Source organism: Hemitrygon akajei, unplaced genomic scaffold, assembly GCF_048418815.1.
Source record: "Hemitrygon akajei unplaced genomic scaffold, sHemAka1.3 Scf000048, whole genome shotgun sequence".
In the NCBI taxonomy this organism is placed as follows: Eukaryota; Metazoa; Chordata; class Chondrichthyes; order Myliobatiformes; family Dasyatidae; genus Hemitrygon; species Hemitrygon akajei.
The window spans coordinates 3,368,396-3,393,711 of record NW_027331934.1 but is presented as its reverse complement, the minus strand read 5'-3'; the positions used below and the strand labels follow the sequence as shown (position 1 = coordinate 3,393,711).

Here is a 25,316-nt window from a genome sequence, read left to right as displayed (position 1 = left end):
TCAGGACCCTGCCAGGGGTGTGTGGGGTCTCACAGTGTGACAGGACCCTATCAGGAGTGTGTGGGGTGTCACAGTGTGTCAGGACCCTGTCAGGGGTGTGTGGGGTCTCACAGTGTGTCAGGACCCTGTCGGGTGTGTGGGGTCTCACAGTGTGTCAGGACCCTGTCAGGGGTGTGTGGGGTCTCACAGTGTGTCAGGACCCTGTCAGGGGTGTGTGGGGTCTCACAGTGTGACTGGACCCTGTCAGGGGTGTGTGGGGTCTCACAGTATGTCTGGACCCTGTCAGGTGTGTGTGGGGTCTCACAGTGTGTCATGACCCTGTCAGGGGTGTGTGGGTTCTCACAGTGTGACAGGACCCTGTCAGGTGTGTGTGGGGTCTCACAGTGTGTCATTGTCCTGTCAAGGGTGTGTGTGGTCTCACAGTGTGACAGGACCCTGTCAGGGGTGTGTGTGGTCTCACAGTGTGTTTGGACCCTGTCAGGGGTGTGTGGGGTCTCACAGTGTGTTTGGACCCTGTCAGGGGGGTGTGGGGTCTCACAGTGTGACAGGACCCTGTCAGGGGTGTGTGTGGTCTCACAGTATGTCAGGACCCTGCCAGGGGTGTGTGGGGTCTCACAGTGTGTCAGGACCCTGCCAGTGGTGTGTGGGGTCTCACAGTGTGACAGGACCCGATCAGGAGTGTGTGGGGTGTCACAGTGTGTCAGGACCCTGTCAGCGGTGTGTGGGGTCTCACAGTGTGTCAGGACCCTGTCGGGTGTGTGGGGTCTCACAGTGTGTCAGGACCCTGTCAGGGGTGTGTGGGATCTCACAGTGTGTCAGGACCCTGTCAGGGGTGTGTGGGGTCTCACAGTGTGACTGGACCCTGTCAGGGGTGTGTGGGGTCTCACAGTATGTCTGGACCCTGTCAGGGGTGTGTGGGGTCTCTCAGTGTGTTTTGACCCTGTCAGGGTGTGTGGGGTCTCACAGTGTGACAGGACCCTGTCAGGTGTGTGTGGGGTCTCACAGTGCGTTTGGACCCTGTCAGGTGTGTGTGGGTTCTCACAGTGTGACAGGACCCTGTCAGGGGTGTGTGGGGTCTCACAGTGTGACAGGACCCTGTCAGGGGTGTGTGGGGTCTCAGAGTGTGTCATGACCCTGTCAGGTGTGTGTGGGTCTCTCAGTGTGTCAGGGCTCTGTCAGGGGTGTGTGGGGTCTCACAGTGTGTCAGGATCCTGTCAGGGGTGTGTGGTGTCTCACAGTGTGTCATGATCCTGTCAGGGGTGTGTGGTGTCTCACAGTGCGTTTGGACCATGTCAGGTATGTGTGGGGTCTCACAGTGTGTCAGGACCCTGTCAGGGGTGTGTGGAGTCTCACTGTGTATCAGGACCCTGTCAGGGGTGTTTGGGTTCTCACAGTGTGTCAGGACCCTGTCAGGGGTGTGTGGGGTCTCACAGTGTGTCAGGACCCTGTCAGGGGGCGTGTGGTGTCTCACAGTGTGTCAGGACCCTGTCAGGGGTGTGTGGAGTCTCACAGTGTGTCAGAACCCTGTCAGTGGTGTGTGGGGTCTCACAGTGTGTCAGGATCCTGTCAGGGGTGTGTGGGGTCTCACAGTGTGTCAGGACCCTGTCAGGGGTGTGTGGGGTCTCCATTCAATGTATTCGGCTGTGATACGGAGTGTAGGAATACAGTGATTGTGGACATATTCACGTTAAAGAATGTGACAGTGGTAGAAATAATGTTCTTCAATAATCAGGGAGTGTATCTGTTTCATATTCAGAAATGGTTGTGGGAATTTCACTGTTGTGTTTGTTCCCTCGGCAAACAACATGAGGAATATTGACGAACAAGCTTGCAGCGATTTACCAAACCCATGGTGGAGGGAAACCGAGGGGTTTCATTGACCGGATGTGGACTGGATCAGCATTAACAGAGGTGACAGAGACATGAGTGGTTTGTAAACTTCCTGATTGGTCTATCTCAGGTACCAAATTTAAATTATCATCTTTGGGATTTGTTCCTGTAAGTGAGAGAGACTGAACGAGGGTTCTGGCCGAGATTCCCTATATTTCTGTTAAGAGCTTTGAATAATCAGATAAAACCTGGTCTGATGCAACATTAATACGTTTTGTGATATTTGTCTTTCCTACACTCTCTCGTCTGTTAAATGTTCAGTTGAGTGATCCAACTCAGTCTGCGATGATGGAGCCTCGCAATCTTTCAGCCCATGCACTGCCACGGGCTCCATTTTCACAGACATGATGGGCTTATGGATGTAGTGAGCTTCTCATCCAGATGGTCACAATTTAACTAATTGCAATATTATTTATAGATATTTTCAGTCCTTTCCACCTTCCTTGCCGCGATCCCACAACCCTCGGTTTCCCTCTCCTGATTCCCGTCTCTCACCCTTCCACGGTGTCCATCACACAACACCGGCAGACAGGAATTTCAGCTTCTGTGGACTGAGCTGAGCAGTATGTCCCCCAATCTCACCCTCTCTAACACTGTAGCAGTGTTTGCACTACGGAGTGCAGATGTGAACACAGTGGGGTTCATCTGCTGCTCTGTGGTTGAACAGACCCGTTGGGATGTTACCCGCTTTTCTAATTAAAGTGACGCTATTATTACTATTCTGTGACTGGAACTTCAGTGGATGCCCAACTCTAAGAAAAGATAATCTGCAGGAACTGGGGGAGTTTAGAAAATAGTTAAGGATGAGGCTGTTCAGGAGGGGGCAGTGGTTGACAAGAGAAGGTTTTGACTTTTTTGGTGTGAAGAAATATAATTTTTTATTTCCATTCTCCAGATCGCCCCTTTCTCCACTCAGACTCCGGTGGGGATCTGTAGTTGAAGGCCCCAGAGCGATGTGACCACTTTCCCCAAACTCGCCAGCTCTTTGCCTCTTTCCTCAAAAAGTCCTTTGAAAGCTGTCCCACTAGCAAAGATGTTTCCCTGTGCCTCACTGTGTTCTATTTACCTGGTCAGATGCTCGTGGCTCAACAACTTAACCGCCCGACGCAAATTACAACCGTTGATGGAAACAGAGATCATGTTTCAACCTTATGAACTCTGCTTTGGCCACATCTGTTTTGAAAGGACTCTGCTAATTCCTGAGAATATAGTAACCCATCCGCATCACTCTACTGGTACTGCCCATGACCACCACATTGCTCTGGGTTACTGTCTGCCTGCCTATTCAACCCCTTCCTCAGCAACTTTCTGGGATATCTCACAAAATGCTGGAGGTACTCAGCAGGTCAGGCAGTATCCATGAAGGAGAATAAACAATCTATGTTTCGAGCCAAGGCCCTTCATCGGACTGGTGATGACGGGACAGAAATTCTAGATATTGCTGCATTACTTTCTATTCCTTGTGGTCCCGATCCGAAACGTTAAATGTTTATTCCTCTCCATGGATGATTGCCTGACCTGCTGAGTACTGCCAATATTTTGTGTGTCTTTGTTTCACCCAAAACTTTCAGCATCTGCAGAATGTCTTGTCTTCTGGAGTAACTCCCTATTTTAATGTGCATCACAATCTGTCCGAGGAGCAGGAGCAGACGGTAACTGTACTCCTTCCACGTGTGACTGTGTTTCCCCCTGAAATGTTAACTCTCTCATCTCTCTGCTCAGTTTTCACATTTTGTGAATTGCCATTATTGAATTAAACCCAGACGGAGAATCAGCAGAGTATTTATAAATTAAAATACTTCGCCAACATACCCATGTCCTTACTCGATGTTGACGTCACTGGAGCTCCTCCTCTGCTCCAACCTTGACGCATTTTGTGGACAGGAGTTTTCAGTTTTTGCTGCTCTGTAACAAAAAAAAATTAACAGGAGGGTCAAACATTAATTGGGGTTTAAAGCAGAACACTGTTTTGTTTTTAAACTGAGGTGAACACTTCCAAACATCTTGGGCCGATCCACTGAACACGTGACATGGCCGGATCCACCTGCACCCTTTCACCCACAGTCACACAATGTCCATTTCCGCTCTCCATGCATTGTACACTGGACCAGGATTCTCCAGGGTATCTACTCTCTGTATTGCAGGCAATTCCCTTTTAGGAACCAATCTTGTGTCTTGGACCGGGAGTGATAGTCTACGGAATGCAAGCCAGGTTGAGCAGACAGAGCCCTCTGCTTTGGTCCTCCTACCACTGGTGGCGCTGTGGTGAGTAATGGACAAGTGTTACAGCAGTGTGAGCTGAATCATTTCTCCTGACGATGAGACTTCTATTCCTCTCGTCACTGGATTATACAGATTTCTCAGTCACACCTGATTCCCACCGTCTCCTTTCAGTTTAACATCGCCTGGCATTGACACCTACGGCGATATAGGAATTGAGTCTATAGAGAGACACTCTGACATCCTGAACAATGCAATATCACCTATAACATCGTGACATCTTGTCCTGAACCGCTATAGTTTTTTTTTTTTCCGGCAGGACTTTAAAACTATTATTAGCACCAAAACTTGGTTAAGATTTATTTGAGCACATCACCTGGCTATTATCAGATAGTTACTTATATGACACCTTGTTAAACACAATGTCGACACGCCATACATCCAAAACAGTCAGTTCGGAAAAATTGTCAATATAATTAAAGCAGAATGATGGAGTTATTCAACAAGACAGAGAATATGTTAATATTTCAGGTGGAGGACCCTGTATCAGAGCTGAGCCTGTGTGCAGGAGCCACGTATCTGTTCTCTATCAGCATTGTATTCTGCGTTGTGTATTTATGATGCTTTTTTGTGGTAATAAGTCGCATCAGTGGGGGTGTGGTAAATGCAAAGGGGATCAGTTACATAGTTTGCTTTGTTCCATGCAGTACACAGCTGGGGACTGACCGATGTCATATATTTTGTTATTATTAAGTCAAATACGATGAATTTATGTTTGGGTACAGATCAGTTTTATCACTTCAAGATTGTATGTTTACTGATTGCTAATAAAAGATGGAATACATATCACCGACTTTTGTAACAATCATTATTGGAGTTGAGGGTGCATCATGCAAGTACAGCAAATCCACGGGGAGTCGCCAGCAATGGCAAATTAGCTTGGTTAAATCTCAATGCTAGATTCTCAACAAATGTTTCTCAACCTGCCGATGATTTGAATATTCTGAGATACTGAGTATTTTGCTTCAGTATTCACAGTGAAAAGGACCTTGGCAATTGTGGGGATGACTTACCGCAGACTGAAACACATGAGTGTATGAACTATAAGAAAGAGCATGTGCTGGATCTTTTGAGAGGTATTCAGTTAGATAAGTCACTGGGACTGAACGAGATATACCCCATGCTACTGTTGGAATCGAGGGAGGAGATTGCTAAGCCTCTGACGATGATCGTTGCATCATCAATGAGGTGAGGAGAAGTACCAGAGGATTGGAAGGTTGCAAATGTTGCTCTTTTGTTCGAGAAAGGGAGTAGAGGTAACTCAGGAAATTACAGACCAGTGAGTCTTAATTCAGTGATGGGCAAGTTTTGGAGAAGATCCTGAGAGGCAGGGTTTATGAGCATTTGGAGAGACATGGTCTGATTAGAGATAGTCAGCATGGCTTTGCTGAGGGCAGGTCACGCCTTATGAACCTGATTGAATTCTTTGAGGATGTAACAAAACACATTGATGAAGGTAGAGCAGTGGAAGTACTGTGTATGGATTTCAGTAAGAGGTTTGCTAAGGTTCTCCATGGAAAGCTCATTCAAAAAATAATGAGGTATGGGATCCAAGGAGACATTTCTTTGTGAGTCCCGAACTGGCATGCCCACAGAAGGCAAAGGTCGATTGTAGATGGTTCGTATTCTGCATGGATGATCGTGACTAATATTGTTCCGTTGGGATCTGTTCTAAGACCTTGATCAGACCCCACTTGGGAGCACTGTGTTCAGTTCTGGTCAACTCACTACAGGAATCGATATGGATGCTATAGAGAGAGTGCACAGGAGATTTACAAGGATGTTGGCTGGATTGGGGAGCATGCCTGATGAGAATAAGTTGAGTAAACTTGGCCTTTTCTCCTTGAAGCAATGGAGGATGAGATGTGACCTGACAGAGGTGTATAAGATGAGAGGCTTTGCTTGTGTCGATAGCCAGAGGCTTTTTCTCAGGATTGAACTGACTAAGAATAGGGAGCATAGTATTCAGGTGCTTGGAAGTAGGTACAAGGGGGATGTCAAGGTTACATTTTTCTCACAGAGAGGGGTGGATGTGTGGAATGCACTGGCAGCAATGGTGGTAGAGGTGGATCCATTGCGGTCTTTTAAGAGACTCTTAGATTGGTACATGGAGCTTATAAAAATAAAGGTCTATGCTGCAAGGAAATTGTAGTCAACCTCTGGAGTAGGTTACTCGATTGACACAATATTGTGAGATGAATGGCCTGTAATGTGATTTAGATTTCTATGTTCTATCTTCTTTACATTTTACCTACCGAGGTGCCAAACTGATCATCACTAATCAAATCTCACTGAGATTTCTCAGGTCCTGTTGAATTTATTGCCAAGTGCACAAGTACGGGAAAGTACAGGGACAGAGAAACACTGACTTGTGGCAGCATCACAGGCAAGTACATTCAGTTAACACACGGAACACAAATTATACGATTCTGTGTCACTAACAATATGAGCATACAGTCTCCCACTGTTTGCCCACCGAAGAGGTGAATATCTCTGCTCAGCACCACTGTGGGCTCAAATGTTTCCATAGACGAGCCCCTCATTTCTTTTTCCCGCTGTCAATGGGCTCCTTCCCCAATCCTGCTCCTGGATCCCCCACCGGGGCAAACAACTTCGCAGACCCTATCCTATTCAACCCCTCACACCATATTTATCCTCTCAATTAATTCACCCTCCTTCCTCCTCCTGCTGGGTTCTCTCCCTCCCCAGGGAGATGGCATCAACCCAGTGGGCCGAGTGGTCTCCACCTACCTCTCAGCGATACATCAGACACCGACCGCAGGAGAAGCTTCTTAAACACCCCCAGCTTCCCTCGGAGGGATATTGAAATAGTTCAAAAAGTGGGGCATTTACTTTGGGATTTATTCCGCTTTGACGTGGCGGGAGTGTGAGATGTCCTCAGCGGGGGTAATGCCCTCTCGGCTGGCCCATCTCTGCTATTGGGTGTAACCAGTGACTGACATCGCTTTGCACCAATGGGAAGAGTGTAACTCCTCTGTAGACTGTGGGGTGGGGTGGGTGATTCAGTGAATTGTTACCTTAGCCGGTAAAGCTCAACTGTCTGTTGAAGGCTGCTCTTTCTTGTCCACATGAATATACCTCTCTGTTTGCAAAAGACTTTGCTAATTCCTGGGAATATAGTAACCATCACCATCACTCTCCTGGTACTGCCCATCACCACCGCTTTGCTCTGGGTTACTGTCTGCCTGGCTGGTCAACCCCTTCCTCAGCAAATCTCTGGGATTTCTCACAAAATGCTGGAGGTACTCAGCATGCCAGGCAGCATCTATGGAGGAGAATAAACAATCAGTGTTTCAGGCCAAGGCCCTTCATCGGACTGGAAATGAGGGGACAGAAATTCTAGATATTGTTACATTACTTTTTGTTCCCCATGGTCCTGATCCAAAACATCATATGTTTATTCTTCTCCATGGATGCTGCCTGACCTGCTGAGTTCAGTCAATATTTTGTGTGTCTTTGTGTTGCCGAAAACTTTCAGCATCTGCAGAATGTCTTGTCTTCTGGAGTAACTCCCTATTTTAATGTGCATCACAATCTGTTAGAGGAGCAGGAGCAGACGGTAACTGTACTCCTTCCACGTGTGACTGTGTTTCCCCCTGAAATGTTAACTCTCTCATCTCTCTGCTCAGTTTTCACATTTTGTGAATTGCCATTATTGAATTAAACCCAAACGGAGAATCAGCAGAGTATTTATAAATTAAAATACTTCGCCAACATACCCATGTCCTTACTCGATGTTGACGTCACTGGAGCTCCTCCTCTGCTCCAACCTTGACGCATTTTGTGGACAGGAGTTTTCAGTTTTTGCTGCTCTGTAACAAAAAAAAATTAACAGGAGGGTCAAACATTAATTGGGGTTTAAAGCAGAACACTGTTTTGTTTTTAAACTGAGGTGAACACTTCCAAACATCTTGGGCCGATCCACTGAACACGTGACATGGCCGGATCCACCTGCACCCATCCACCCACAGTCACACAATGTCCATTTCCGCTCTCCATGCATTGTACACTGGGCCAGGATTCTCCAGGGTATCTACTCGCTGATTTGCAGGCAATTCCCTTTTAGGAACCAATCTTGTGTCTTGGACCGGGAGTGATAGTCTACGGAATGCAAGCCAGGTTGAGCAGATAGAGCCCACTGCTTTGGTCCTCCTACCACTGGTGGCGCTGTGGTGAGTAATGGACAAGTGTTACAGCATTGTGGGGTGAAACATTTCTCCTGACGATGAGACTTCTTTTCCTCTCGTCACTGGATTTTACAGATTTCTCAGTCACACCTGATTCTCACCGTCTCCTTTCAGGTGAACATCGCCTGTCATTGACACCAATGGCAATATATGATTTGTGTCTATACAGAAACACTCTGACAACCTGAACAATGCAATCTCACACATAGCACCATGACATCATGTCCTGAAACACTATAGTTTTTCCAGCAGGACTTTAAAACTATTATTAGCACGAAAACTTGGTTAAGATTCCTTTGAGCACATCACCTGGCTATTATCAGATAGTTAGTTATATGACACCTTGTTAAACACAATGTCGACACGCCATACATCCAAAACAGTCAGTTCGGAAAAATTGTCAATATAATTAAAGCAGAATGATGGAGTTATTCAACAAGACAGAGAATATGTTAATATTTCAGGTGGAGGACCCTGTATCAGAGCTGAGCCTGTGTGCAGGAGCCACGTATCTGTTCTCTATCAGCATTGTATTCTGCGTTGTGTATTTATGATGCTTTTTTGTGGTAATAAGTCGCATCAGTGGGGGTGTGGTAAATGCAAAGGGGATCAGTTACATAGTTTGCTTTGTTCCATGCAGTACACAGCTGGGGACTGACCGATGTCATATATTTTGTTATTATTAAGTCAAATACGATGAATTTATGTTTGGGTACAGATCAGTTTTATCACTTCAAGATTGTATGTTTACTGATTGCTAATAAAAGATGGAATACATATCACCGACTTTTGTAACAATCATTATTGGAGTTGAGGGTGCATCATGCAAGTACAGCAAATCCACGGGGAGTCGCCAGCAATGGCAAATTAGCTTGGTTAAATCTCAATGCTAGATTCTCAACAAATGTTTCTCAACCTGCCGATGATTTGAATATTCTGAGATACTGAGTATTTTGCTTCAGTATTCACAGTGAAAAGGACCTTGGCAATTGTGGGGATGACTTACCGCAGACTGAAACACATGAGTGTATGAACTATAAGAAAGAGCATGTGCTGGATCTTTTGAGAGGTATTCAGTTAGATAAGTCACTGGGACTGAACGAGATATACCCCATGCTACTGTTGGAATCGAGGGAGGAGATTGCTAAGCCTCTGACGATGATCGTTGCATCATCAATTAGGTGAGGAGAAGTACCAGAGGATTGGAAGGTTGCAAATGTTGCTCTCTTGTTCAAGAAATGGAGTAGAGATAACTCAGGAAATTACAGACCAGTTAGTGTTACTTCAGTTGTGGGCAACTTTTGGAGAAGATCCTGAGAGGCAGGGTTTATGAGCATTTGGAGAGACATGGTCTGATTAGGGATAGTCAGCATGGCTTTGCCGAGGGCAGGTCACGCCTTATGAACCTGATTGAATTCTTTGAGGATGTAACAAAACACATTGATGAAGGTAGAGCAGTGGAAGTACTGTATATGGATTTCAGTAAGAGGTTTGCTAAGGTTCTCCATGGAAAGCTCATTCAAAAAATAATGAGGTACGGGATCCAAGGAGACATTTCTTTGTGAATCCAGAACTGGCATGCCCACAGAAAGCAAAGGTCGATTGTAGATGGTTCGTATTCTGCATGGATGATCGTGACTAATATTGTTCCGTTGGGATCTGTTCTAAGACCTTGATCAGACTCTGCTTGGGAGCACTGTGTTCAGTTCTGGTCACCTCACTACAGGAATCGATATGGATGCTATAGAGAGAGTACACAGGAGATTTACAAGGATGTTGCCTGGATTGGGGAGCATGCCTGATGAGAATAAGTTGAGTAAACTTGGCCTTTTCTCCTTGAAGCAATGGCGGATGAGATGTGACATGACAGAGGTGTATAAGATGAGAGGCTTTGCTTGTGTCGATAGCCAGAGGCTTTTTCTCAGGATTGAACTGACTAAGAAGTGGGAGCATAGTATTCAGGTGCTTGGAAGTAGGTACAAGGGGGATGACAGGGTTACATTTTTCTCACAGAGAGGGGTGGATGAGTGGAATGCACTGGCAGCAATGGTGGTAGAGGTGGATCCATTGCGGGCTTTTAAGAGACTCTTAGATTGGTACATGGAGCTTATAAAAATAAAGGTCTATTCTGCAAGGAAATTGTAGTCAACCTCTGGAGTAGGTTACTCGATTGACACAATATTGTGAGATGAATGGCCTGTAATGTGATTTAGATTTCTATGTTCTATCTTCTTTACATTTTACCTACCGAGGTGCCAAACTGATCATCACTAATCAAATCTCACTGAGATTTCTCAGGTCCTGTTGAATTTATTGCCAAGTTCACAAGTACGGGAAGGTACAGGGACAGAGAAACACTGACTTGTGGCAGCATCACAGGCAAGTACATTCAGATAACACACGGAACAGTAATTATACGATTCTGTGTCACTAACAATATGAGCATACAGTCTCCCACTGTTTGCCCACCGAAGAGGTGAATATCTCTGCTCACCACCACTGTGGACTCAGACGTTTCCATAGACGAGCCCCTCATTTCTTTTTCCCGCTGTCAATGGGCTCCTTCCCCAATCCTGCTCCTGGATTCCCCACCGGGGCAAACAACTTCGCAGACCCTATCCGATTCAACCCCTCACACCATATTTATCCACTCAATTAATTCACCCTCCCTCCTCCTCCTGCTGGGTTCCCTCCCTCCCCAGGGAGATGGCAGCAATCCAGTGGGCCGAGTGGTCTCCTCCTACCTCTCAGCAATTCATCAGACACCGACCGAAGGAGAAGCTTCTTAAACACCCCCAGCTTCCCTCGGAGGGATATTGAAATAATTCAAAAAGCGGGGCATTTACTTTGGGATTTGTTCCGCTTTGACGTGGCATGAGTGTGAGATGTCCTCAGCGGGGGTAATGCCCTCTCGGCTGGCCCATCTCTGCTATTGGGTGTAACCAGTGACTGACATCGCTTTGCACCAATGGGAAGAGTGTAACTCCTCTGTAGACTGTGGGGTGGGGTGGGTGATTCAGGGAATTGTTACCTTAGCCGGTAAAGCTCAACCGTCTGTTGAAGGCTGCTCTTTCTTGTCCCCATGAATATACTTCTCTGTTTGCAAAAGACTTTGCTAATTCCTGGGAAAATAGTAACCATCACCATCACTCTCCTGGTACTGCCCATCACCACCGCTTTGCTCTGGGTTACTGTCTGCCTGCCTGGTCAACCCCTTCCTCAGCAAATCTCTGGGATTTCTCACAAAATGCTGGAGGTACTCAGCATGTCAGGCAGCATCTATGGAGGAGAATAAACAATCAATGTTTTGGGCCAAGGCCCTTCATTGGACTGGAAATGAGGGGACAGAAATTCTAGATATTGTTACATTACTTTCTGTTCCCCGTCGTCCTGATCCAAAACATCATATGTTTATTCCTCTCCATGGATGCTGCCTGACCTGCTGAGTTCAGCTAATATTTTGTGTGTCTTTGTGTTGCTTAAAACTTTCATCATCCGGAGAATGTCTTGTCTTCTGGAGTAACTCGTTATTTTAATGTGCATCATAATCTGTTAGAGGAGCAGGAGCAGACGGTAAATGTACCCCTTCCACGTGTGACTGTGTTTCCCCAGAGATGTCAACTCTCTCTCTAATCGCTCTGGTCAGTTTTCACAATCATTTTGTGAATTGCTGATGTTGAATTAAACCCAGACATAGAATCAGCAGAGGTAACAAAAAAAAAATAACCGGAGGGTCAAACATTAATTGAAAAACTCGGTTTTGTTTGTTAACGGAGACAAACACTTCCAAACATCTTGGGCCTATCCACTGAACACGTGACATGGCCGGATCCACCTGCACCCATCCACCCACAGTTACACAATGCCCATTTCCGCTCTCCATGTATTGTGCACTGGGCCAGGATTCTCTAGGGTATCTACTTCCTATATCGCAGGCAATTCCCTTTTAGGAACCAATCTTGTACCCTGGACCGGGAGTGATGTATCAATGTAAAGACAAAGCAGGCTGAGCAGACAGCTCCCACTGCTTTGGTCCTCCTACCACCAGTGGCGCTCTGGTGAGTAATGGATGACAGTTAACAGCAGTGTGGGTTGAAATATTGCTGCTGACGATGAGACTTCTGTTCCTCTCTTCACTGGATTATACAGACTTCTCAGTCAGACCTGATTCTCACTGTCTCCTTTCATTTTGACATCCCCTTGCATTGACACCTATGGCAATATATGGTTTGAGTCTATGTAGAATCACTCAGACATCTCAAACAATGCCAAATCACCCATACCATTGTGACATCTTGTCCAGAACCACTACATTTTGTCCGGAAGGATTGTAAGATCATTATTATCTCCTAAACTCCGGTCAACATGTTATTGAGTATTTAAAGACAAATACACTGCAGATGCTGTGGTGAAATCAACACGTACAAACAAGCTGGATGATCTCAGCAGGTCGGGAAGCATCTGTTGAAATGAGCAGTCAACATTTCGGGCCGAGACCCTTCGTCAGGACTGAGGAAGGAGGGGGCAGGGGTCCTATAAAGAAGGTGGGGGGAGGGGGAAGGTGCAGGTGAAAAGCCAATTAGAGGAAAGATCAAGAGGTGGGGGAGGGGAAGCAGGAAGGTGATAGGCAGGAAAGGTGAAGAAGGAATGTAAGGGGAAAGCACTATGGGTAGCAGAAGAAGGCAGAATCATGAGAGAGGTGAATCCGATGTTCATACCAAGGGGCTGGAGACTACCCAGACGGTATATGAGGTGTTGCTCCTCCAACCTGAGTTTGGCTTCATCATGGCAGTAGAGGAGGCCATATATGGACATATCCAAATGGGAGTGTGAAGGAGAGTTGAAGTGGGTGGCAACCGGGAGATCCTGTCTGTTGTGGCAGACGGAGCGGTGGTGCTCGACGAAGCGGTCCTCCCAATCTGCGTCTGGTCTCACCGATGTAGGGGAGGCCGCACCGGGAGCACCGGATGCAATAGATTACCCCAACAGACTCAGAAGTGCAGTGTTGCCTCACCTGGAAGGACTGTTTGGGGCCCTGAATGGTGGTAAGAGAGGAGGTGTAGGGACAGGTGTAGCACTTACGCTTGCAGGGATAAGTACCCGGTGGGAGATCTGTGGGGAGGGACGTTTGGACCAGGCAATTATGGAGGGAATGATCCCTGCGAAAAGCAGAGATTTTCGTAGAGAGGGTAGAGAGGGAAAAATGTCCTTAGTGGTGGGGTGATGCCCTCACCCGCATCTCCTCCATTTCCCGCACTTCGGTCCTCACCCCATCCTCCCATCACCACAACAGGGACCGTGTTCCCCTTGTCCTCACCTACGACCCCGTCAGCCTCCGGATCCAGTATATTACCCTCCGCAACTTCCGCCACCTTCAACAGGATCCCATACACCTCATATACCTCTCTCATGATTCTGCCTTCTTCCACTACCCACAGTGCTTTCCCTTTACATTCCTTCTTCACCTTTCCTGCCTATCCCCTCCCTGCTTCCCCTCCCCAACCCCTTGATCTTTCCCCCGATTGGTTTTTCACCTGGCACCTATCAGTCTTCTCCTTCCCACCCTCCGCCCACCTTCTTTATGGGGCCCCTGCCCCTTCCCTCTTCAGTCCTGACGAAGGGTCTCGGCCCGAAACGTTGACTGTTCCTTTCACCGGAGGCTGCTCGAGCCGCTGAGTTCATCCGGCCTGTTTGTACCTGTTCCTGTGTGTTTACCTGGCTATTAGCAGCTTGTAACATCGCACCTTTGTTAAACACAATGTAGACATGCCATACATACAAAGCAGCAAGTTGGCAAACATCTTTAACATTAATAAACAAAAATGCTGGAGTTATTCAACAAGACTGGAGAGTTTAACATCGGTAGCTGAGCGAAGGGCGCTGAGTAGGCTACGGTCAATTATGGAAAACTCTGAACATCCTCTACATAGCACCATCCAGAGACAGAGAAGCAGTTTCAGCGACAGGTTACTATCGATGCAATGCTCCTCAGACAGGATGAAGAGGTCAATACTCCCCAATGCCATTAGGCTTTACAATTCAACCGCCAGGACTTAAGAACTTTTAAAAGCTATTATTAATGCTTTTTGAGATAGTGATTTAGATGCATATCATATTTTTACTGAGTTAAGTATTGTATGTAATTAGTTTTGCTACAACAAGTGTATGGGACATTGGAAAAAATGTTGAATTTCCCCATGGGGATGAATAAAGTATCTATCTATCTATCTATCTATCTATCTATCTATCTATCTATCTATCTATCTATCTATCTATCTATCTATCTATCTAAGACAGAGAGTATGTTACTATTTCAGGTGGAGGACCCGGTATCAGAGCTGAGTTCTGTGTAGGAGTCAGGTATTGTTCTCTATCTGCATTGTAGTCTGTGTTACATATTAATGATTTTTTTGTTGCTCAATCTGTTCCACAACTCTCCGTGCCCTCCCATTCACTATACCAGTCCCACCGTGGTGACTGTCCAAATGATCCAACCCTCACTTGTTCGAGTTGAAAACCATTCGCCATTTCTCAGACCATCTCCATAACTAATCAAGATGTCTTTGAAATATATTGTAACCTGTTGCAATATCAACCAGACTCCCGAATTTAGTATCAAACTTGATACCGTGCCATGTACATTCATATACAAATCAATGGCACGAATAACAAATTAACGAGGTCTCGACACTGATACGCACGTCCCACTTGTCACAGGCCTCCATTCGCTAAATTCATCTTCAGTCAACACCCTCTGCTTCTTGTTGTCGAGCCCGGTGTGAATCCACTTCGCCAGCTCCCCGTGAATCCCACGTGACCGAACCTTCCCGATCAGCTGCCATACGGGATCTTGTTACAGACTTTACCATAGTTCAGATGCAACATCACTGCCCAACTTTCACCCAACTCTCTGGTTAACTCTGAAATAATCTCCAAAATACTTGACTGATATGATGTCCTATTGGGCAGTGTAGACGGTGATTTCCCCATAACCAATGTCCAACATCCCGAGACTTCAGCTTCACTGCAGACTGAGAAAATTTCGATCCCAGCTGTCGAATTACTGACCTGGACTGAAGCCCGTATACTGCCAGTTCCATATCCTCAGAGTCACCAGCCCAATATCATCACACATACAAAGACGCTTTGGTGCCGGCAATTTGCCGAGGTGTTCCTGCCATTTCCGATTCACAAACTAAAGTGGAATTGGAAGCTAATGACCCTCTGCCGGGGCCGGTGCTCAGGCTGGTTCCCCGGTCTGTATAGAGGATGCGGATACACTTCAGCCTGATCCCAGCAGCTAAAGCGAGCACATTTGATCACAATCTTCCTGCTGTGTGGGATCTTGCCCAGCACAGCTGGCTGCCATGTTTCCTGCAGTGCAGCAGGAACAAAATGTAAAATTATAAAGTAGAAAATGCCGGGAACTCAGTACATCAGACTACATCTCTGAAAGGAGAAATGGTGGAAGACCCAGTTCCAGAACTGAGAATGTCCAAGATGCTGCTGATCTGCTGAGCGTTTCCAGTATTTTCACCTCCTTACTTTAAATGTCCTGCAATTGTATTTTCTCCCTCTTCATTTTAATGCACAGATAGTAACTGATTGCCACCCTAAACTGTAAATGCCACACCCACCCCAACTAATTTGTTAGTTCCGTGTTCATTCAGACCCTGGTGCAACACACCCCATACAGCCAATGCTCACAGCATCCTTTCCTCCCACTATCACTCTGTTACATTTGCTCCTGAGGCCACTGTCTCTACACTAAGAGGCGGTGACCACAGAGCGATAAAAAGTGCAACACTTGCTGCAGCTCTGACAGGCTGTTACCCTGGAAACAGAGGAAATGGCTCACCGAAAATAAACAAAAAATTAAATAACAAATTCAACTTCAGATGCTATGGGTTCCATTCTGGCAAAGGTTAACTCTGCAACCATTTTGTAACGGTGAAACTAAAATTGAAATGGCTGCTTTTACCCTGCCACGTGCTGTGTTCAATTAAACCTCTGGCAGTCCTAACTGTCAAAAAAAAAACAATTCTGGAAAAGATGCAAGGCAAAACTTCACAATGAAGACAAAGTTTAAAAGACAGATTGCTGAAATATATAATTGCAGCAATGGGAACAGTCTGGGCAGAGGTTGAACAAGATGGTTGATATATATCATTGAGATGGTGGGATACAGACTGGACAAAGGTTGAACAAGATGTTTCATATACATAATTGAGGTGATGAGATACAGGCTGGACAGAGGTTGAACAAGATGGTTGATATATATCACTGAGGTGATGAGATACAGGCTGGACAGAGATTGGATAAGATGGTTGATATATATCACTGAGTTGGTGGGACAGAGGCTGGACAGAGGTTGAACCAGATCGGCAGGGATGAGCAGATGGAGCCAGATGGGAGAATGGGATGAAGGGCGATCTCTGATGTTCCTCCCGCAATACACAGACCCTGAAATAATAGTACGCACGAGTAGATAACAGATTCCCATATAACAAAACCAGAACAAACAATAAGAATTTTGGTATATGTCATTTTCTACTCGACACACTATCAATTCACCGCACAAAGTATCCCATCCCGATACTTCACATCTTCATATAGCTACTGCTCTTCCTTTAATTGAATAAAATAGCAGAGAACTGTGGACACAACTGAGTACATCATAGAAACCAACCTCCCCTCCATGGACTCTGTCTACACTTCCCACTGCCTCAGTAAAACAGCCAACATAATGAAAGATCCCCACAACCCTGAACATTCTCACTTCTAATGCTCCATAGGGGCGAAGTTAAAATAGAACAGAAACATGCCACCGGGCTCAAGGACGGTGTCCATTCTGCTGTTGTAAGCGAACAGCGTGATGAGTGGACTCCTGACCTCACAGTCTAAATCGATGTGACCTTGCACCACATATCTACCTGCACTGCACTTTCTCTGTAACCAGAATGATTTGTTTTACCTCAATGTACTGCTGCAATGTATTGATTTGTGTGGAGAATACCGGAGACACGATTTTCACTCAACCTCTGTACATGGAAAACAAAATAAAGATTCCCCGTTCCAATTGCGTGGAAATATTAGACAGCCTGGGTTGCTCCTTTGAAAATTCTGGAGCGAGAAATTCAGAGAAACCCAGATAAATGAACAAGACTGTAACTCTCGTATGAATAGGGCCAGATATCGGGAAATACTGTCAGCATTTCGGTGAGTCGTAGCAATGGAAAGAAGATGGAAATAACCTTCCCAGTCCCCCGAGAGGACATGAGAGATCTGGATCTCACTGTCCTGTCTGACCGGGGAAAGATGAAACTACTCATACACGTGGAGGAGTCTCCGAGGGTGCGATTACTCTGTTTAACCCTCCAGTATGCAAGAACACAACGGGCCGAACGGCCGCTTCCAGTGTGCTGGAAATATGTAAAACAATTATCGACCCCAGGCGTCAATCCAGGTGAAGTTCGGATCCGATACCGGGCCGGGTGATGGAGGTAAAGTTCACCAGGTACATCTTAATGGATGGGTTCAGTCTCGGCATCACCACCTCCTCCCGCTCCTGGGACCAGAACACCAGGGGCTGAGCGGCGGCTCATCTCAGTCGTTTCGGTGTGAAGGTTCCATAACCCGGACCGACCATGACAGGTTGTGTCCAGGAAGCGGGACGGGGCCGCCAGTTCGAGGAAGTTAATGGGACTCTCAGCCCAACATCAGGTTTCCCTCCCCCGGGATCGGCCTCAATACTCACCGATGGGAACTTGATCAAATTGTCCTTCAGACAGCGATCGGTCCACCGGCTCCCCGCCGACGATCCGCTTCAACAGAGAACGGAACGAAAACCACCGCCCACTGTGAGAGCGGGGGCGGGGCCTCGGAAGCGAAAAGCGCAGATGCTGCAGATCTGCGTTTGAAATGGGAAGGAGAAGTGGATCAGGCAATGGGTGGAGGGTCTCCCGTCTGAACCGCTGACTCCGCTCCTCGCCCATCTCACACTGCCCGACCTACCTGCCGCATTTTACACATTATTTCATATTTACACCAGCTACATTGTTAATTTTTCCCTCTGTATCTTCCCCGTCCCCATCTCTCCACCTCCTGGTTCTCAGAGTTACGGGTTCAATTCCCATCCCGGTCCGATCCACAATTCCCACCCGAAGAGGAAATGTGCAGGATTCATTGAAACGACTTCCATGTTTCTAAACACTAATTTCTATTCACATTCCTCCTGAGCCTCACTGGACAGGAACAATGAAACATCAATTAAGAAACAGCAGGAGGAGGCCATTCAGCTCCTCAAACCATCAACGAGATGGCGGCTGCTTTCCCATCTCAGCCACATGTTTCTCCATGATCCTCATTTCCTCGATCCCTTCGATCTCCACACATCGCTGGCCTCTGATTTATGTGAAGACCATCCCTGAGACTTCATCGTCCTCCAGGAATCAGTCTGGCCAATCTCTATAACAAATACTCTCTAACCTCTTCGATAATCCTCCATGGAATTAAATATCTTCTGCAGCCCGTGTTACCCCAACCACTCATCCCCCACCCCTGTCACTATTTCCATCGTCCCACCTCCCCCCCCCCTCACCTGGATCCACCTCTCACTCCCCAGCTCTTGCCCATGCCCACCCTTCACCTCTTTCCTCTGACTATTTCCCGTCCACTCTCAGTCCAGAGGGAGGGTCTCGGCCCGAAATGCTGACGGTCCATTTCCCTCCACAGATGCTGCCCGACCCACTGAGATCCTCCGGCAGTTTGTTCTTTGGTCTGTCTAACCCGTGTTAGTATGGGGAGCAGGATTTTACACCATATTCCAGGTACAATCTCAACAAAGCCCAAATAATTACTTCAAACATGAAAAAGCCTGCAGATGCTGGAAATCCAAAGCAACAGACACAAAATGCTGGGGGAATTCAGTAGAACAGGCTGTATCTTTGGACAAGAGTAAACAGTCGACATTTTGGACCACCAGCCTTTTTTCATTCCCGAGGAGGCGGGGAAGTGATCTGAATAAAAAGATCGGGGAAGAGACAGAGGCGAGCTGGAAGGTGATAGGTGAAGTCAAGTGCTGGGCAGGTCAAGGGCTGGAGAATATAGAATTGGAGCATTGTCAATAGGAGAAAGGGAAGGAGGGGACCCACGGGGAAGAGACAGAGGCAAGCTGGGAGGTGAAGTCAAGTGTTGGGTGGGTCAAGGGCTGGAAAATAAAGAATTGGAGCATTGTCAATAGGAGAAAGGGAAGGAGGGGACCCGGGGGAAGGAAAGAGCTGGTGAGCGGAAATGAAAGTTCAGAGTGGGGAATAGAGAAGTGGGTGGGGGGCGGAATTTGTTTACTGGAAGGAGAATTCAATATTCATATAATCAGGTTGGAGGGTACCCAGATGGAATATATGCTGCTCCTCCACCCTCTGGGTGGTCTCATTCTGGCACAAGAGAAGGCCATCGGTCGAGTCCTCTGAATGGGAATCCGAATTAAAATGTCTGACCACTGCGGAGTCCCCCTTGTGGCAGATGATACAGAGATGCACGACAAAACGGTCTCCCAATTTATGGCGGGTCTCACCAATGTAAAGGAGGCCGCATCGGGAGCACCGGACACAATAGACGACCCCAGCAGGTACGCAGGTGAAGTGTTGGCTCTCCTGGAAGGACAGTTTTGTGTCTGAATGGAGGTGAGGGAGGAGGTGTACGGGTAGGTGTAGCGCTTAGTCCGCTTGCAGGGCTAAGTGGCTGGAGGGAGATTAGTGATGAGGGATGAATGAACAAGGGAATTGTGGAGGGAGTGATCCCTGTTGAAAGAACAGAGTGGGGTGGTGTTTAGTTGTAAGATCTCCTTGGAGATGGTGGAAGTTGCAGGGGCTGAAGGCGTGGTAGACAAGGACAAGAGGAACTCCATCACTAGAAGGGCGGTGGGAAGGGGTGTACACGGACGTACTAGAAATAGGGGTGATGCGGGTGAGGACAGCATCCATAATGGGATCAAGTTCAGCAGATGCAAGAAAACTGAGAAGAGTGAAGAGTATCTTAAAGATGATAGGTTGGGAAGAGGTATGGTCGAGATTATCATGAGAATCAGGAGGTTTATAATAGAAGTAGATTCACAATCTGTCTCCAGAGATAGAGACAGAGAGGTCAAGAAAAGGGGAGCGAGGTGTGGGAAATGGACCGGGTAAATTTGAGGGCAGGGTGAAAGTTGGAGGCAAAGTTAATGAAGTCAACGAGCTCAGCATGCGTGCAGGAGGCAGAGCCAATGCAGTCGTCGATGTGGCAAAGGAAAAGAGGGGGACGGAAACCCGTATAGACTTGGAACATGGACTGTTCCACAAAGCCAACAAAAAGGGTGGCATAACTGGGACCCATACGGGTGCCCATGGCTACACCCTTGGTTTGGATGAAGTGGGAGGAGCCAAAGGAGAAATTATTGAGAATAAGACCTAGTTCCATTAGACAGAGGAGAGTGGTGGTAGAGGGGAATTGGTTAGGTCTGGAATCCAAAAAGAAGCGAAGAGCTTCGAGACCGTCCGGGTGAGGGATGGAGTTATATATGGACTGGACGCACATGGTGAAAATAAGGCGGTGGGGGCCAGGGAACTTAAAATCATTGAAAAAATTCAAAGCGTGAGAAGTGTCACGAACATAGGTGGGAAGAGATTGAACAAGGGGGGATAAGACAGTGTTAAGGTACGCAGAAATGAGTTCCGTGGGGCAGGAGCAAGCTGAGACAATAGGTCTACCTGGACAGGCAGGTTTGTGGATCTTGGGTAGGAGGTAGAAACGGGAAGTGCGGGGCATATAAGGTTGGTGGCAGTAGATGGGAGATCCCCAGAGCTGATAAGTTTGGTAATGGTGTGGGAGACTGTGGCCTTGTGCTCCTTAGTGGGGCCATGACCGAGGGGTAAATAAGAGGAGGTATCAGCGAGTTACCGCTGTGCCTCGGCCAGGTAGAGGTCAATACACCAGACTACAACAGCGCCCCGCTTATCAGCGGGTTTTAGAGTGAGGTTGGGATTGGTGAGGAGGGAGTGGAGAGCAGAGTGTTCGGAATGAGTGAGGTTGAAATTAGAACAAGGTGTAGTGAAGTGGTGAAGTCGAGACGGTTGATGTTCCGTCAGCAGTTAGCAATAAAGAGATCCATTGCAGGCAGAAGACCAGAGTGGGGTGTCTATGAAGAGGAGGGGGGTTGAAGACGGGAGAAAGGGGCATCGGTGGGGGTGGGAGAGACCTTGCCAAAATGTGAGCTTGGAGACAGAGCCGGCGGAAGAAGTGGTCAGCGTCATGGCGTACGCGGAACTTGTGGGTGGGTGGGTGAAGGGGAACAAAGGTGAGGCCCTTACTGAGGACAGCTCGTTCTGCCTCAGAGAGTGGAATGTCAGAGGGGATAGCAAAGACCCGGCACGGATGAGAGCCGGGATCAAAGGGGGGGAGGGAGGCTGGTTGAGTCATTGGAGAGGGAAGGGTTGGGGTGAGAGGAAGACGGAGCCTCTGAGGTTCCAGCGGTTAACGGTGGGATCTGAGGGAGAGGTGATTGTAGAGTGCTGGTGGTGGAAGGGGAGACGGGAGTCACAATCGAAGCATGTGTGGAGTCGCAGTTGGAGGCTGCTCCCACCCCCAACGACGACCCCCTTCTCCTGCTTAAATTTGCAGCGTCTGCCGATTTCCTCGTGCTTCTGTTATCATTACACCTTTCCAGGATCTGTTTCCCTAACTGCTCCTCCATATACCTGTTACTATTGGGCGGCCTATAAAAACACCCAGTAAAGTTATTGACCCCTTGCTGTTCCTAACTTCCATCCACAGAGACTCCGTAGACAACCCCTCCATGGCGTCCACTTTTTCTGCAGCCGTGACACTATCTCTGATCAACAGTGCCACGTCCCCACCTCTTTTGCCTCCCTCCCTGTCCTTTCTGAAACTTCTAAAGCCTGGCACTTGAAGTAACCATTCCTGTGCCTGAGCCAGCCAAGTGTCTGTAATGGCCACCACATCATATCTCCAGGTACTGATCCACGCTCTAAGCTCATCCGCTTTGTTCACAACACTCCTTGCATTAAAATAGACACATCACAAAGCGTCGGTCTTAGCGCGTCCCTTCTCTATCACCTGCCTATCCTCTCTCTCGCACAATCTACAAGCTTTCTCTATTTGTGAGCCAACCTCCTCTTCCCCAGTCTCTTCAGTTCCGTTCCCACCCCCAGCAATTCTAGTTTACACTCTCCCCAGTAGCCTTTGCAAACCTCCCCGCCAGGATATTGGTCCCCCTGGGATTCAAGTGCCGCCCATCCTTTTTGTACAGGTCACACCTGCCCCAAAAGAGGTCCGAATGATCCAGAAATCTGAATCCCTGCCCCCTGTTTCAATGCCTCAGCCACGCATTTATCCTTCACCTCTTTCTATTCCTATTCTCACTGTCACGTGGCACAGACAGTAATCCCGAGATTATACCTTTGGTGTCCTTCTTCTCAATTTGCTTCCCAACTCCCTATAGTCTTTTTTCAGGACATTTTCCCTTTTCCCACCTATGTCATTGGTGCCAATATGTACCACGACCTCTAGCTGTCCTCCCTCCCACGGCAGGATATCTTGGACGCGATCTGAAACATCCCGGACCCTGGCACCTGGGAGGCAAACTACCATCCGAGTTTCCTTCCTGCGTCCACCGAATCACCTGTCTGACCCCTACTATAAAGTCTCCTATCACTACTGCCTGAGTATAGGCGACGTTTCGAGCCGAGACCCGTCTTCTGGACTGGAAGACATTAAAAGTCAGCGTTAGAAATGGTGGAGGAGAGGAAGAGGTAAATGGAATTAATCAGGTGAAATCAGGAGGGGGGGAGTGGTGAAGCAAAGAGCTGGAGGGCGGTTGGTTAAAGGACTGGAGAAGGGAGAATCTGATAGGATTCTGACAGAACGCCTTGGAAGAAAGGGAAGAAGAGGCACCAGAGGGAGGTGATGTGCAGGTTTGGAGATAAATAGAGAGCGCCTTCGCGAACTTCCAATAATTACACCCCTCCACCATTTTCCTTTACCAGCCCGACTCCCATTTTCTTCTCTCGAACATCGTCTTCCTCTGATGTTCGCCGCCCCCTTCCCACTCTTCAGTGAAACTGAGAAAAGAGGCATTTCCACGACTGAAACAATTTCTTATTGTCAAACTTGTGACATCCGTTCAAACAATTTTGCAATATCTGGCACGGCCGCAGATGTATAGTTTGACAGAGAAGCAGGGAACGCTGCAGGTAGAGGACAGTCAGACAGAAAGTCTAATTGGCAGATAGATAGACAGATGGATGGCCAGATAGATAGATGGATCGACACCAAGAGAGGTAGGGAGATCGTTATGTTGCCCAAAAAGAACTGTAATCTAAAAGTCATTAAACTGGAACCAGGCAAGCACAGTGGAAATAAACAAATAAAATATTGCCAATTTCCAACACTGAGATGCGGGGCAGTGAAAGATAAATTCGAACATGGGGCTTTATTCTATCTCTCTGTAGCGGGACATATCGACCACTCTTTAGATTTTTATCGTACCGGGGCAAGAAAGGGACATGGGCATCACCATAAAAACAATGAGGGACAGATGGCCGGTGTTGGAAAACATTAAATCACAGTTCATTCCCTATTGCTGTAAGGTGTCCAACTGGAAAAACAGATGTTGCTCCTCTCTTCTGTGTTCTACCTCCCGATGGCAGCGGGGAAAGCCCCAGACAGAGAAAACCGGCCTGAATATCAGTGCCGTAAGCATGACAATGCGATGAAACAGGGAGCTCAAATCAACCACGTGACCGTGAGGATGTATCCCGTAGTCTGAGCAACTAAACACGGTTGCTGCTGTTTTATTCTCTCTCTATCTAATGTAGTGGAGACATCGTTGTGAACACTGAAGCTGCAGTAGTCTTGGTCAACAATTATGCAACTAAATCGCTGGGTCGATCCCTTACATCAAACTGAAACGAGGAAAGTCACCAACTTACACTAAAACTGAACTTCCACTCAACCTTTGCCTTTGCCTTTCGCTATAGATGCATCTGATATGGAGAATAGGTTCCCACTACTGAAAACAAGTATGTCTCTAATAACGTTTGAATGAAATAACTCCCACTCCTCTGCTTGAAGGAGGCTTTCGGCAGATTATCCGCTGATAACCTGAAATGCCCCACGTTCGGCAACTGACTGGTGAAACCCCTGGCCATAGGCTCCACTGAGATTACATACATATTTTACGGGGAGCAGGAACAGCATGATACTCTAATCAGGCCAATGCTATATACAATTGCATCATGACCTTTCCCGTCAGTGAAGGGAGGTATTCGGAACGTATCGAACAACAGGTTATCAATCTGCTTGTATACCTTCACTGGTGTGTTACGAATGAGGAGCAACTCTGATGGGCAGAAGGGTGCAAAGTTGCCCCATCCCTTTTTTTGAGAATCGCAAAATCGCTACTATTTCGGGTCTGATACCAAGGAAATGAGAGAGATAACAGCAAAGGCAGTTGTTATTGATAAACAGCTCATGTCAGTTAATGAGAGAGAGACAACGCAGAGATACACAAAGTGGAATGTCTCCTCCTAACAAAAGCGGAAGGGACCACTGATTACTGCTATTGTCTCTTGGAGAAGGATTGCGTATTGAGTACTGTTCTATTCATTGAAACAACTCAGGGGGCAATCAGAGGGGGCGGGTTTGATGGGTTGCATCATCCCAACCTGATTGACACCTTAGACCCAGTGAGTGGGGATAAAAGTAAGGTCTGGGGCAACACCCCTCAGCCGCACCAGAAGAGACGCTACGAGACTGGTGGGGGCTTGTGTATGGGTCCACTCTTGCCTGGGTGACGAGTCCACCACGGAACGGTCTAACTAAAGGACGGAGGGGTCATACGTGAATGGCCACAACAACAACGCATCGATGGATCAAGATCAT

At 47.3% G+C, this 25,316-nt stretch overlaps 2 protein-coding genes across 2 annotated transcripts in view; one reads left to right on the top strand and one right to left on the bottom strand.

The window, feature by feature from the left end:
• The window catches only part of LOC140720891 (NACHT, LRR and PYD domains-containing protein 3-like), a 1,078,849-nt gene extending 1,055,339 nt beyond the window's left edge, over positions 1-23,510 (bottom strand). The window contains exons 1-4 of the mRNA XM_073035738.1: positions 23,417-23,510; positions 18,136-18,288; positions 7,911-8,003; positions 3,703-3,795 (exon numbers count right to left, since the gene is read on the bottom strand). Of these exons, the coding sequence (XP_072891839.1) occupies positions 3,703-3,795; positions 7,911-8,003; positions 18,136-18,288; positions 23,417-23,510 (433 nt within the window). The remainder of the gene's footprint in view (positions 1-3,702; positions 3,796-7,910; positions 8,004-18,135; positions 18,289-23,416) is intronic.
• The window catches only part of LOC140720955 (NACHT, LRR and PYD domains-containing protein 3-like), a 320,684-nt gene that overhangs the window by 111,302 nt on the left and 184,066 nt on the right, over positions 1-25,316 (top strand). The window lies entirely within an intron of this gene.